This window comes from Adiantum capillus-veneris, chromosome 21 (assembly GCF_014529385.1).
Source record: "Adiantum capillus-veneris isolate H3 chromosome 21, ASM1452938v2, whole genome shotgun sequence".
Taxonomy (NCBI): Eukaryota; Viridiplantae; Streptophyta; class Polypodiopsida; order Polypodiales; family Pteridaceae; genus Adiantum; species Adiantum capillus-veneris.
Window position 1 is genome coordinate 51,642,711 of NC_140951.1, and position 14,836 is coordinate 51,657,546.

General features: G+C 43.8%; 2 protein-coding genes across 3 annotated transcripts in view; one reads left to right on the forward strand and one right to left on the reverse strand.

Moving 5' to 3' along the window:
* Nucleotides 1-2,901: 2,901 nt before the first annotated feature.
* LOC147430943 (uncharacterized) lies at nt 2,902-3,186 on the forward strand. The gene has a single exon (XM_086493952.1). It carries the CDS (start codon nt 2,902-2,904, stop codon nt 3,184-3,186), a length of 285 nt encoding a protein of 94 aa, XP_086350078.1.
* A 2,497-nt stretch (nt 3,187-5,683) lies between these two features.
* AGL26 (tRNA (cytidine(34)-2'-O)-methyltransferase) overlaps nt 5,684-14,836 on the reverse strand; it is a 92,832-nt gene continuing 83,679 nt past the window's right edge. The window contains exons 7-8 of one of the 2 annotated variants that reach the window (XM_086493475.1): nt 6,142-6,279; nt 5,684-6,047 (exon numbers count right to left, since the gene is read on the reverse strand). In XM_086493475.1, the coding sequence (XP_086349601.1) occupies nt 5,877-6,047; nt 6,142-6,279 (309 nt within the window). In that variant the 3' untranslated portion in view covers nt 5,684-5,876. Of the gene's footprint in view, nt 6,280-14,836 lie in introns of both variants that reach the window. The other variant, XM_086493474.1, reaches the window with a different exon arrangement.

Here is a 14,836-nt window from a genome sequence, read left to right on the forward strand (position 1 = left end):
TCTTTGGATGGACTCTCAACCCTTAACTGATATGTATCGATTGCCCTCACTAGAAGAAGTGGATGTAATGTTTTCATTTGGTCACATAGGTCATATCTGACCTGCCTGGACGATAATTCAATCTATTTATCCCCCCCCTCCCCCCCCCCCCCCCCCCCCCTCCCTCCCCCCTCATGATCATGTTTTTCAATGAGTTTTTGTATGCTCATCTTTTGCTCTCTCTCTCTCTCTCTCTCTCTCTCTCTCTCTCTCTCTCTCTCTCTCTCTCTCTCTCTCTCTCTCTCTCTCTCTCTCTCTCTCTCTCTCTCTCAGCTCGAGGCCATTTGTAGAGAATACGAGGATCTTGTCAACTTGCTAGTGGGTTTTTCACATTACATGTATTGCAGAGAATGAACCAAACCTATAGGTCATGCTTCATGCTTTGTGGATTTGACGTTGCTAAAGTTACTATGAAACTTCATTTTGCTTTTCGTTTTTCATTGCTCTATCTGTTGTTGGAGTAATCATTGAACTAAAGATTATTTCTCAAAAATACCTTGTATTTATTGTGGAAAAACAAATCATCCTTCTAATAAGTGATTCAAGAAAACCAAGACAATGCACATCTTGTTGACAATGATATGGTGATGCAGAAGTGGCCAATGTTGTCACAGATTCTAGCTTGAGAGGTGCATGTAGCCACTAGTAGCTACTATATAAGTAGATAGCTTCTTGTACACATTTCTTACCCCCAACCTAATCACTACCATTGTATGCATCTTATTAGTTTATGATCAATCAACTCATGTTTTGAGTCCTCTCTCTCTCTCTCTCTCTCTCTCTCTCTCTCTCTCTCTCTCTCTCTCTCTCTCTCTCTAATTACTAGTGTAAAAAACAATGCTACCACCATGAATGCTAGTCTTGTCAATCCACCCTAGCCCAATAAGTGGTATTAGAGAGTATGGTCTGATTAGCATTCTCCAATCACAATCTCCCTAAATTGCACATCTCATTAATTGATCTATAACCTATCCATGTGTGGGCACGTCCTTGGTAGACCCAAGAGGCCACTACGCTCCATGGACTAAATGAGTTCAATCAAAGAGTATTAGGGAATTAATCTCGCTCCTTAAGCCTAGAATCACTACATTGATTGCTTGGACATCGAATTAATCTAATTGCATTTGAAGCTGAAGAAACCCCTCATTGGATGCTTGAAAATTCAGTTTATGCTCAAATAATTAGCTCAATTCACCTACGTGTGTGCAAAGCATACTTTGAGCTCTCTCCATAGAGCCCTCAAACTCCCCAATCTGACACCCCTACCCCACCCAATTAAAATTTTCAAAATATGTGTGTGTGTATCTTCTTTTGTGTGTGTGTGTGTCTGTGTGTGTGTGCACCTCTGCTTATTGATGTTAAATTTACTATTTTTGGCTTTCTCACACATCAAGGCATCAAGGCCAAGTGGATAGGTGAGGCAATCAAATTTGGGCTTGTGGACGCTGGTTCTATTTTCGTGCTCGATATTTTCGGAGAGGAAGCTAGACATACTTGAATGAGGGTGGTAAATTACATTGCAAGCATTAGCAAGTCCGCAAGGAGCTATTCCCATAGCAATAAGCGTGTTGTTTGACCAGCACTTGATCGTCAACCTGTATTTGACTATGTCCTTTATCTAGAAATATGAATAATGATATTTCCTTTGTTTTCTGGTCTCTTGTGACAATCCTTTCACTAGCCACTAATGATATTTGATTATGTACATGAACGTGTCAACTACAAAAGTTAATTGTTGTCCAGAGTCTTGACACAAATTTTTGTGGGATTCATAAAATTGAGAAATCTTTAGTATTTCAAGACTAGTGTACACAATGAACCACTAATTGAATGATAACATAAAAGTAATTCAAAACAATAACAAAGAGCAGTGCAAGTAAAGAGATGACACTGTAAGATGGTAAAGATTATATTGCATTAGTCAAGTACTCGAGCCCACTAGCTTAGAATATGAGTTGTCTACATAAGTGGTACATACATGGAAAACAAAGCTAAGTTCTCAAGTCTCTCTCCCACCTCCATGATGAAGGGGTCCTCCCTTTTTATTCTATTGCTCCACCTTTAAGGCTTTTCGTCTTTCCTTTCATTTTCGACACCTTTCTATGTTGTAACTTCAACAGACACCTTCAACTGATTCTTGGTTGTTGAGGTTTGGTTCCACACTTGAATGTCCATCTTGGCTTGGTTGGTTCTTGTAACTGAGCCACTAAGTAATTGATTATATAATCTTAGGGCTTGAGTATTCAAATATTGCAAGCATGAAATTCCTTGTTATTAACTTTTGCGATACACCTTCTGCAAATTAAACATGAACACAAAGATGTATAATATCAAAATATAAATATAATGTTGAAAGAAGAGATGATTAATAAAGAATCTTGTTAATAAAAAAAACCCTAATAAGTCATTCATGGGAAAAATACACTAACCACACATGCTTTGAAGAAACTGGCACTTACATAAGGATCTTTTGCCAACATTGAAAATGTGTGAACCTTGATAAGCCTTACATACACCCCTTGCATTCCACTACATTGGTAGCATGTGCATTAGATCTTTACTCCATTGCAATACTTTGGTAGCTATGAGCAAGTACACTCCTGATAAAAATTACTTGCATAGGACATAGAGAGATAATCTCTCTCTCTCTCTCTCTCTCTCTCTCTCTCTCTCACACACACACACACACACACACACACACACACAGGGAGAGAAAAGAAAGAGATATTGCAACAGCTACAGTAAGAAATTTGATACTGTACATCAAGAAAGAGGTTATGGAACTCAAAAGAAAAATGTAAGCTTGGGAAGAGAGAAAAAGTGAGCTAGGGAGCCTTAATCAAGGAAGGAGATGTTGGAAATATGGAGAAAGACGTTGCAGATTTGGAAGGGAAAGAGGTTGTAGATCTGGAAGGGGATGTTGTACCTATGGAGAAAGAGGTTGCCCACCTGGAAGGAGATATTGGAGCTATGGAGAAAGAGGTTGCAGATTTAGAAGAAGATTTTGGAGATATGGAGAAAGAGTTTACAAATTTACAAGGAGATGTTGTAGCTATGGAGAAAGAGTTTGCAAGTCTAGAAGGAGATGATGTAGCTATGGAGTTACTGGCTGCAAATCTAAAAGGAGATGTTACAAAGCTAAAATGATGTGTGGTAGACTATTGTACAAAAAAGTGCCCTAGCATAAGAATAGGAGGAGAGAGATTTGGTAGAGCATTTTAGAGAAAGAGTGGGATAAAAATTTCATATATGTACTTTTTAGTAGCTGGGGGGGGGGAGAGAGAGAGAGAAAAGACAGAGGGAAAATTTTTATATTTGAAAATTTCATCCAATAGGTTGCGAACAACAACAGGTAGAATTGCTTCACAAAATAATCACGATGCACCTCTCTTCTTTCCTTGTGAACAATCTGATTGGTGGCTTGCTTGTGAAGGGCATATGGCTTGTGTGTGTGTGTGTGTGTGTGTGTGCGTGTGTGTGTGCGTGTGTGTGTGTGTGTGTGTGTGTGTGTGAGAGAGAGAGAGAGAGAGAGAGAGAGAGAGAGAATGTTCTGAAAGACAAGAGTCTCCATTAAGTAAGAGGCACATGAAAACTATTTCAAGGATGCTCAAATGTGTATTAACTTAAGGACTTCATCAGTTTCTTTCCTATTTGAAACAACCTTGAGTCTTTAAGATTCATTACAATGAATGCATGTACATGCACCATAAAATTACATCAAGCTCCAAAGCCTTGAGAAGTGTGTGGTCCAATATACGCAAGATCTTTTACTTATCCTTATTAGGGCTAGTTCCAAATCTTGACCATTGTGATTGAGGAAAATCCTCTATTGACTACTTGAGCAACTTCATCATCCACATGTTCATTGTTTTCACTTCATGCTTCACTTTGCTTTGGCTCCACATCAATACATAGGACGTGTACTGGCACTCGTGCACTTTAAAATTTAGATGCAAAAACAAGGAGATTTTCAGTTGGGAGAGAGAAGAAGAAGAAGATTGTTGTTTTAACGTCGTACGAAAGTATCCACACACACAGAGAGAGAGAGAGAGAGAGAGAGAGAGAGAGAGAGAGAGAGAGAGATCTTTTTTTTTTTTTTAATGAGGCTGAAAACTTAGAAAGCAACACAAGAGGACAAAGCCAAATGATAAAATTATTGGGCTCCGAACAAAGCATAGCTTTGGAGTTCCATTCATAATATTCAATTCTATGTATGAATGGGCTTACATAAACAAGTTGGGAATCCTATGGGCAATTTTGTAGCATTTAAAACAACCTTGTATTACCTTGGAGATTCCAAGGCTTTATAACATTTTAACGAGATATATTTTTGAAACTCTATGCCCCATGCTGTCTCAAATGAACCCGCACTGTTCTCTCTTTGTAGTCAACACATGGGAGACTCTCTCTCTCTCTCTCTCTCTCTCTCTCTCTCTCTCTCTCTCTCTCTCTCTCTGTGTGTGTGTGTGTGTGTGTGTGTGTGTGTGTGTGCACGCGCGCACACACACGCGCTAACAAAAGGAGGAAAATGGTATAATCTTTCTATCACCCAAGTGTGGTAGATTGGTTATGCCCTTTCCCTCGTGAATAACAAGTCTTGAATTCAACTCTCCTCGTCGGATAGATCTTTAAGTCTCTTGGGATAGTTTCCTACAACGTTAAAATTCTCTTCTCTTCTTCTTCTTCTTCTTCTTCTTCTTCTTCTTCTTCTCATTCATGAGTGTTTGTGTGAGTAGGAAGAGGGAAGTGGACTAACCCTTTTATTTTATCACCCACATGTAGTAGATTGGTTGTCCCGATTCCCTCTTCGGTACCACGTCTTAAGTTCAAACAATTTCACAAAGATAGTTTAGTTCTCTTGAAATTGCTCTTCTCTTTCCTTGCACTTGCCAAATGACAATTACCATCTCAATGGCCATAGATATTTAGCAGCATCGAGGACTTCACTACAGTACTTAGATTATTTTTCCAAAATTTCTCATAAGCATCAATTCCTCAAGACAATTAAGGATTCCTAAACATTCACGTTTGCGAAGTCAAAATAAGGTACCGATCTTTTCTAATAACACTACCAGATTAGGTATTTTTTGCATACCTAATAACTAACCGTCATGCCTAAGAAATTGGGCACGTCTACGATAGTGAAGACCTCTCGACAAGAATGCAAGCTTCGACATAGAATGCTTACACCAATATTGAAAGCTTGATTTTGTATGCACTTTGGTAGCTTCAATCTTGGTTTCCCTTTCTAAACATGCTTAACTTGTATTACACAACGAGCATTCTATAATCTTGTAAACATTTTCTTTTAGAATGTTATGTGGACTCGAAAGAATTCATCCCATAAACTCTACATGAACAATCGGATTCAGTGTGAGCACAATCATTGGTACTCTCATGGCCAAAGTAATACCCTTTTTCCGTCATTAGAAAAATAAACTCCCTCCCTTAATGGTGGCCTTGTTATCAGAAAACTTGTCTGACTGCTTCGATGGGGGCTTTCAAAAGGAAAGTTTTAGTTCACCAACATGCTGGTCTTTAACACCACTTTGAAACAAATACTTTAACAAAAGGCATTCCAGCAAAGAACATGTACAGATTCACAATATAATGTTTCACAACTCCTTTAGTCGGTGGAAGCATAAACACATTAAATCTCTCTTCTGCATGCTATCTTAACTTTGCATGATAACGGCAAATTAGTACTTACATAAAGTATTTGCTCCACTCAATGGGCCCTAAATCTTGTTGACAATGTCTCACGCAACAATTATACCAAGTCAAAAGACAGCCAAATGCATCAACACCTCGAAATTGTTGGGTTTAAAAGGCCATAGTCAAAACAAAGGGCATGAGAAATTGAACTCCGAAAGTGAATCATCAGAATTGAAAGAATCAGAACTCTTATGGAAATCCTGAATTAAGGAGATGTTTACTCCACTGAGGTTCTCTGCACTCATCTTTATGCTCGGGAATGCCTTCTGGACATTCTTCAGAAAAGCATTCAGCTGTTTCATCGAACATGTTCCTTAGAACATTCAGCTGACGTAATGCTTCATATACACCAATTCCAACAGAGACAGAGAGATTGAGCGATCTCACGTAAGTATCCAGCATGGGAATTCTAACTTTTCCACCACCATAATTCGACTGGTCCGAGCAGTCTTCTAGCGCTTGAGCAGAGAGGCCGCTTGTTTCTGATCCAAAGACAAGCCAATCACCTGCCTTGTACTCCTTGTCCTGCAATAATACCTTTGTATTGTAGATGGATAACAGCCCCACTCTTTGGCATTGACATAATTACTACTGATTGCCTCAGCTTTGCTCCCCCAACAATTCAATCCAAAGTAATGCAAAAACCTGGCAAGGCCCCAGAGAGCAGATGCAGATGCGAGAGAGCTGAGGCCACACACGTACGAGATAGAGAGAGAGAGAATGAAAAAAAATGAAAATGTACTATTCACGCCTTCAAAAGGCCAAATTGACCTATGAGACCAAAAGGTTACATGGGGTGAATCTAACACCAGGTCTGGGTACAAAAAGTACAAAGAACCGAAACGAAAATAGTGGGTAGGGGTGGGGTGAAAGCTGATACAAAGGGAATACAAAGGGTGAGCTGATACAATGGAGCTCTCTGACAATCGAAGCATCATATACATATACATCAGTATCCAAAAGGTTTTAGAGATTCAATGTCCTCCAAGGTAGGCACTCTGTCGGACGGCTCCTATGTCGCGCCAGTATGGTATGGATCCTCTGTCGCAATCTGCGTTGATGTCGAGAGGGCCCCCCTCATCCGTGGGCGACAGGACCGCCCCAACTCTATCGCCCGATCAAGCAGTATGCCTCTGGTGCCTCTAGTGTTGTTATGCTGTGGGGGCTGCTCGAACTCCTCTGTCTGTGACTGAGAAATCAGTAATCTTCCGCTGTCGTTGGATCTCTCTCATTCTGCCCCTCTTCAAGAGGTCCTCTCTGTGTTTGCAAATCTCCAGTAAGTATAATCCAAGGCATCTCTGATCCTGGTTTCTCATGACTCTAGAAAGTGGCCATAAACCCTCTCTAAATAGACAGTGAAAGCGGCCTCATATCTCATAGTATACTGGGCAGTGACATATGTAATGTAGCTTTGTCTCGGGCTCTATCTGGCACACCTGACAAATCCTGGACTCAGCAGGTACTCCTCTAAATATGCCTATCTCGATCTCTAGCTGATGTGAGGATGTGCGTATCTGACCAATAGCACATCATATCCCGTGGGATAGATGAGTATCCATGTATCCTGTCTGCCTGATCACAAAACCATCCTCCGTGAGCTGGAGAAGATACTCTCTATAGAAAGTCATCTTCGTACCTAGCTCATGTGTAGGCTGTATCCATGTCCTCTTCGTATCCAACTGAATCAAGTCCTGTCTGATGAGCCTGGTAATCTCTACCCTAGTGACGGAGATGGAGGGTGCATCCAGAGACTACTGAAATGGGGGTAGCCGATTCATACTAAAGCCATGTAACTGAAACCAAGATGCCATCTCTGCATACCAACATGATCTATCTCCCTGCAATGCCAGCTGTCGCGAAGACTCTAGTGCTAATCGAGCGTATCTGTCTCTAGGGAGAGCCCATGTGCTATGCATAAATGAAATTGATCGAGTGAGTGCCTCCACTACCAATGGAGGAGCAACGAGCTCCGCCCTAACAATGTCATGTGGTATTGAGGCCTTGGCCCTAATCATCCGAGAACATAGACACCAAGGGCTTCTCCATACATCTCCATCCATCAGTATTGCCAATTCTGCTATGTTATCAACTGAGGGGCCCCGTACAACATGGCCGAAGTGACCAAAGTGTCAAAGAGCCAAAGCTTTGTCCGAAGTTCCTGGAACTGAACCTGCGAACATATCCTCTCAAGTCTCCCCAATGCTGCATAGGCTCTGGTCAATCGCGTATCTGTTGCACGCCTCAGGGAAAATATTGGACCACTGAAAACCGCCCCAAGATAAGTGTATGTATCTGCATACTCCACAGTCTCTCAACCATATGTAAAAGTGGGGGCGGACCTCCTTACGCACTGCGCCGCGGTGTTAAACACCATTACCTTGGTTTTACCAAGGTTCACAGACAATCCACTGTCTCGTGCAAATACATGCAATGCATCCAAATGATGTTGCATCCCCTCTGAGAATCTGAGATCAGCACAATTATCATCAGCATATAGTAGCAATGGAATCCGTGTCCCTGCAAGCTGAGCTCTGAGCTCCTCTATCACCCTCTATCTGTACATAATCTGAAAACTCATCTACATATATTCCAAAGACAGTCGGAGATAGGGGACAACCTTGCTTCACCCCAATTGTGGAGTGAACCATGTCGGACATGCCCTTAGTAGTGCGTACCTGTCCTACCACTGTCCTGTATAAAGCTAAGATCCCCCAAATCAGCTCTGTGAGCACCCCCATGTCTTGCAATTTGCGTAAGAGTTTGGCTCGTGGCACTGTATCAAAGGCTTTGCGGAAATCCACAAAGCTACAATATATCCTCCTGCCATGGTGTCTACCCTCCTCAATAATGGCTCCGAGTGTCAAAATCTGGTCAAGAGTGGAGAAACCTCTCCTGAACCCTGCCTGTCCTGTTGCCTGTATGCCCTCTCTCTCTGCCCATCCACTCAACTCATGCTCAAGAATTGATGCATACAGCCTAGCCAGAATGTGACCAACCATGACGGTGCGGTAATTCCCAGGAAGCATAGGATCTCACGACTTGAAGATAGGCACAATCGTGGACATACTCCAAGTCTCAGGAAAACCCTCATACATGGCTCTATTAAACATCATAGCAAGAGGCTCTGCAAGCATATCTCTGGCATGGATAAAGTGCTCTGCTACCAGACCATAATGATCATGTGCTCTTCATGTCTTCATCCTGTCAATGGCTTTCCTTACCATCTCAGCAGTAAAGAAAGTACATGTTTCTGGGCATGCCTCTCGAGGGTCAGGCAAAAGTGGCTACCCCCATGCTGTATAGAGAGATGTAGCATATTCCCCATGTCTCTGTGGAAGTGATGGCTGGCGGTGGAGTGTGCTCATTGAAAAGCCTCCATGCCTCACTAGAGTCCTGACTCATAAACAGCTGATACAAATCACGCTCTAATTGAGATAGGTAATCCCTCTTCTTTCGTCGCACTAGGCGGCGAAAGATAATCCGTGACTGTCTATGTGTAGTAGTACCCATGAGCACCTCTCTCTATAATCTAATCCTCGTCTCTCTACACTCCTCATCATACCAATTGTTCTGAGGCATGCTCCCAGATCGTCTGCGTGTAGGCTGGCTGTGGGGATATGCCTTTGATGCTGCATCATGGAGATCTCTATCAAAATCTGGGTGAGCTCATCTGGTGGTCGTCCTGGCTCCTAAGTCCATAGCTGCCTGTATATCTCATCAGTGTATACGAAATCCATCTCCCTCGTGAAGGTATACCGAGTATGTGTGGAGGCCTCTCACAATGGAGTTGTGTTGAACTGGAAAAATAGAGTGAAAGACAAGATAGCAAGATCGATTGCTATCCCAACCGGCCTAATTCCCACCATGAAATGCTATCCCAACCGGCATAATTCCCACCATGAAATCTTGAAAGGAAGGAATGAGTCCTGGCGGAGCCATAACATAATCCACTGTACTAGCGCCATGCCGATGTGGAAAGCATGTAAAACCACCTGCTACAGGGAATCTCTGTAGGCCATTCAAAATGGCCAATTCATGTGCAGTCCCCATATCAATCAAGTATTTTCCATACTCAATGTGCTCCTCATCCTGTGATAATCTAGACAGGCCCATTTATGTAGTGGAGTGAACTAATGTAGATAGGCCCTATGGAGTGCGTACATGCCCCACTATTGACTTGTATAGTGCCATGATCTCCCATAACAGCTATGTTGGTACTCCAACCTCCTGTAGTTTGCGCATCAATCTTTCGATGGGCACTGTGGCAAATGCTTTGCGGAAGTCCACAAAGCTACAATATATCCTTCTCCCCTCTAATCTTCCCTCCTCAAAAATGGCTCTAAGTGTCAGAATGTGGTCAAGAGTAGAAGAACCTCTCTTGAACCCTATCTGCATGTCGGCTGCATATATACCCTCCCCTCCCTCTCTACCCATATGCTGAGTTGTTGCTCAAGAATGAATGCGTACAGCCATGCCAATGTGTGTCCAATCATGATAGTGGGATAGTTCCCAAGCTCCATTGGGTCTATTGACTTGAATATAGGTACAATAGTAGATAGACTCCAAGTATCATGCAGCCCCTCACACATGGCACGGTTGAACATCACTGCTAGAAGCTCTGCGAGTAAATCCCTGGCATGTATAAAATGCTCAGTTACTAAGCCATCATGATCATATGCTCTCCTAGTCCTCATCTTATCAATGGCCATCTTCACCATCTCAACGGTGAAAAAAGCACGTGTGTGTGGGCATGCTCTAGGGGGGTTCCGGAAGAGGCAACTCTCTCGGAACTATGTACAGAGATGATGCATATTGGCCCCAAGCCATTGTAGAAGTAATGGCAGGGGGGGGGGGGGGGGAGTGCTCGTGGAAGAGTCTTCATGCCTCACCTGATTCCCGACTCAAGAATAGCTAATATAGATCCTGCTCTAGTCGAGCCAAAAATGCCCTCTTCTTCCACCACAATAGGCGTTGGAAGGCAACCTATGATTATCTGTGAGTGATGTCCCCCAAAGCACTTACACCTTTGAAGTCTGGCTCTCATCTCATGGCACTCCTCATCGTACGAGCTATTCTGGGGCATGCTCCTAGAGCGTTGTCTCTGCTCAGGCTAGGTGTGTGGGTATGCCTTTGTTGCATCATGTAATGTATGTGTCGGTATAGTAGTAAGCTCCTCCAAAGGTCAGCCTGGCTCCTCAGTGCACAGACGTTTGTAGATCCCATCTATGTAGACAGAGTCCGTCTCCCCTGTAAAGGTGTAGCTTGCTACCAGTGGCATGTGTGTTGTACTAAACTAGAAAGAGATGGTCATCGACACAAGGGCATGATCAATTGCCACCCCAACAGGTCTGGGTCCAACTGCGAGATCCTGGATACTAGAGATGAAGCTCGGTTGTGCCATGACATAATCCACTATGCTAGCTCCATGTCTGTGTGGAAAACATGTAAAACCTCCCACAGCGGGAAATCTCTATAGGCCATTCAAAATGGCCAATCCATGTGTAGTCCCCATATCTATCAAGTGTCGTCCATACTCAGTATGCTCCACATCCTATGATAATCTAGATAGGCCCATCTCTGCAACATCCAGCTCCCTCAGCATCTTCTCTGAAGTATCATAAAATACTGCTTGGTGATGGACACTCCTATCATTAAAGTCCCCTAGGATGATGATGTCACCATCCCTAGAGACCTCCGATATGTCATCATCCAAAATAGAAAAGGGGGATTGTCCTCTAAGCGGTGCATATATTGACGTACTCGGAGGAAAGTAGCAAATAGCAATTTAGAGATATTTGCTTGTCTCTACCCTAAGTCTCACCCACATGTTCCTAGCCTACTCATCCCTAATGCGGGCTATATGTATCAATGGCTACAACTCCTCCTTGAGTAAAACTACCACTCCCCCCGTCCTTTGTGCTCCCCGTCCTTTGTGCTATGATCAAGTCTCATGTCTGCAAGCTGTCTCCCATCTATATCCGCTGACATGTAGCATAGACTGTCCAAGGACCCGGTGTGTCTCAGAGTAGAAGATAATGTCCCTCGCAGTGAAATTATCCTCAAAAGCACCCACATCAAGACGTAGAGATCCGTTACAATTCCAAGTAGCAACTCTAAGTGTGGTCCCATAGGTCTCGCACCGTCATGCGGAGCATCGCTCCAATATCACCACTCTTCCATCTCAGTAAGAAGCAATCTTACCGTTTGCCTTGCCGCTCTAATACCCAGCATTACCTCCTACATGTGAGCAATATGCGAGAGCATGAGGTCATCTCCAAGAAAGATGCCCGTCTTCTTAAGAGTTGGTCTCTTCTTCAAAAAGGCCTTCGCTTCCATGGAGTGGAAACGCAAGATAAGTGCCCTTTCTTTTGAGGTTTCCCCGTTGCTTCCACTTTTCTTATTGCCCACTCTCGAGGCTCTCGTATGCGTCGGCTCATTGACCCGTCATGAGTTCTTTTACCTCTTCATCAACATTATCTTCGTCTTTGAGGCCACAAATCCTCTCCTTTGCTCCTCTTGTAGTGTCAAGTTACTGATGGTGGGTGTGGGGGTGTGGGTTGTCTCCTTGCCTTTTCCGTTCCTTGCGGTCTCAACCCATTTTTCAGCCTCACCCGCTTTCTGCTCGGTTTTAGTAATAACATCCGCCCACGAAGTCGTCATTGCTTTGTGTTGCACCTCCCTATCTTTGATGGCCTGCATTTGTTCTTTAGTTGTGTTGAGGTCATCAACTATTGAGGGTAGAACTTCGCCTTCTTCCAGTGTATATCGTGATTGCACCTCTGCAAGCTCCTTCTTGAGTGACACTATTTCCTCATCTTGGGCCGTCACCCGACTCTCAAGTGTGTTTATCGTGCTTTCTTGAACCAACACACGTTCTTCGAGTATCTTTATGGTGCCTAGGAGGTTGCGATTAATTTTGTTAATGGTCTCGTTCATTTCTCCTTTGCATTTTTGAATGGCATCCTCTAGAGGGTCGTCTTTGCCATTTTTCTTCTTCATGTTTGAGAGGGGGAGAGAGAGAGTCAATGAGAGAGGGAAATGCACACTACGTAAGTATGTGTTTCCACATTATGCATACATGGAATTTGTTACACTCTCCACATCATCCATGCATGTGCACTCCGTAGCTATCCACAATAGGGCACCCACATGCTCCTGGCAGACTTTTTATTTACCACAATCTCTGCACTTTCTAAAGTAAATTTTTGAAAGTTATTGACAAAATTTCTGAAAAATTCAGACCCACAGCTGCTGTTGTCGGGAACCCACAGCCGACGAGAACCTACTGTGGCGCGAACCCTAAAGTGGCGACCGGTGACCTGCAGGCGAGCAAGCACGGCAACATGTAGGTTCTAGGGTGGGGAGTGCAGGCACTGGGCAGGTCCGTGTGTAGGCTACACAAGAGTGGCGACCTGCGCGTCACCTGCTTGCAAAGAGACAGGCCCGCGCGCAGATAGAGACAGAGTGACGACTTGCTCGTGCGCACACACACACAGAGAGAGAGAGAGAGAGAGAGAGAGAGAGAGAGAGAGAGAGAGAGAGAGAGAGAGAGAGAGAGAGAGAGAGAGAGAGAGAGAGAGAGAGAGAGAGAGAGAGAGAAGAAGAAGAAGAAGAAGAAGAAGCAGAAGAAGAGAGTTTTAACGTCGTAGGAAACTATCCCAAGAGACCTTAAAGATCTAGCCGACGAGGAGTTGAACTCAAGACCTGTTATAAGAGAGAGAGAGAGAGAGAGAGAGAGAGAGAGAGAGAGAGAGAGAGAGAGAAGAAGAAGAAGAAGAAGAAGAGTATTTTCACATCGTAGGAAACTATCCCAAGAGACCTTAAAGATCTATCCCGAGAGAGAGAGAGAGAGAGAGAGGGATGAAATGTTATATTAACATCTTCAAAAGGCCAAAATGACCTATGAGACCAAAAAGTTACAATTGGTGAATCTGATACCATGTCTGCGTACGGAAATTACGAAGTTACAAAGTTACTGAGTTACAAAGAGCTACCGCTACCACTAACACTAAAACACTAAGGAGAAAGGAAATAAGGGGGGGGGGGGGGAGGGGGGGGTCTCATATGAAATCTGTCATCGGTCTCGTTGTCGGATCTCATCGACCTCCTCCATGGTCAGAACTCTGGTTGGGCGTCTTGCATGTCGCGCTAGAGTGATCTGTATCTTTTGTTGCAACCTTCGTCGGTAGTGGGAGACCCCCCGAGGTCGTGGACGTCTGTATCTGCCAAGTTCAGTGGCTCTGTCAAGCAGTGTACCTCTACTATGAGTAGCCTCTAAGATCTGCTGCAATGACTACTCCATTGGCTCTCCTCTGTCTGGTGTAAAGAACTCTCTGATTCGTCTCTAAGACTATCTCTCCCCTTATGTCCTCAGCAAGTTCTCCCTAAATCTGCGCAGCTCTAGTAGGAACAATCCGAGACACTTCTGATCCTTGTATCTCATGACTCTAGAAAAAGGTCTTAACCCTTCTCTGAATAGGCAGTGAAAGCGGCCGCGTATCTCATAGTATGCCGCGCAGTGACATGTGTAGTGCAGCTCTGTCTTTGGCTCTAAGTTACATAGGTGACATATCCTGGCTCTTGCAGGAACTCCTCGAAATCGGCCAGTCTCGATCTGGAGCTGATGTGAGGATGTGCGTATCTGTCCAATAGCGCATCTTATCGCATGGGATAAGTGCGTATCCATGTATGCTGGCCTAGTCACAAAGCCGTCCTCCGTGAGTTGGAGAAGGTGCTCTCTGTAGAAGGCCATCTTCGTGCCCAACTCTTGTGTTGGCTGTATCCATGTGCTCCTGGTGTTTAGCTGAATCAGATCCTGATGTATGAGCCTGGTGATCTCGATCCGTGTCGGCTGTATCCATGTGCTCCTGGTGTTTAGCTGAATCAGATCCTGATGTATGAGCCTGGTGATCTCGATCCGTGTGAGAGACAAGGAGGGTGCATCCAAGGAGTATTGAAGCAGAGGTAATCTATCCATGTTGAGACCATGTGACTGAAACCATGATGTGATCTGTCCATACCAACATGCTGTATCGCCTTGTAGAGCTAGTTGTTGAGATGACTCCAGGGCAAGTCGAGCGTA

Bases quoted from the DNA above. Each gene is read 5' to 3' on its own strand.
- LOC147430943 (XM_086493952.1), top strand. From the start codon at position 2,902: ATGGAGAAAGACGTTGCAGATTTGGAAGGGAAAGAGGTTGTAGATCTG.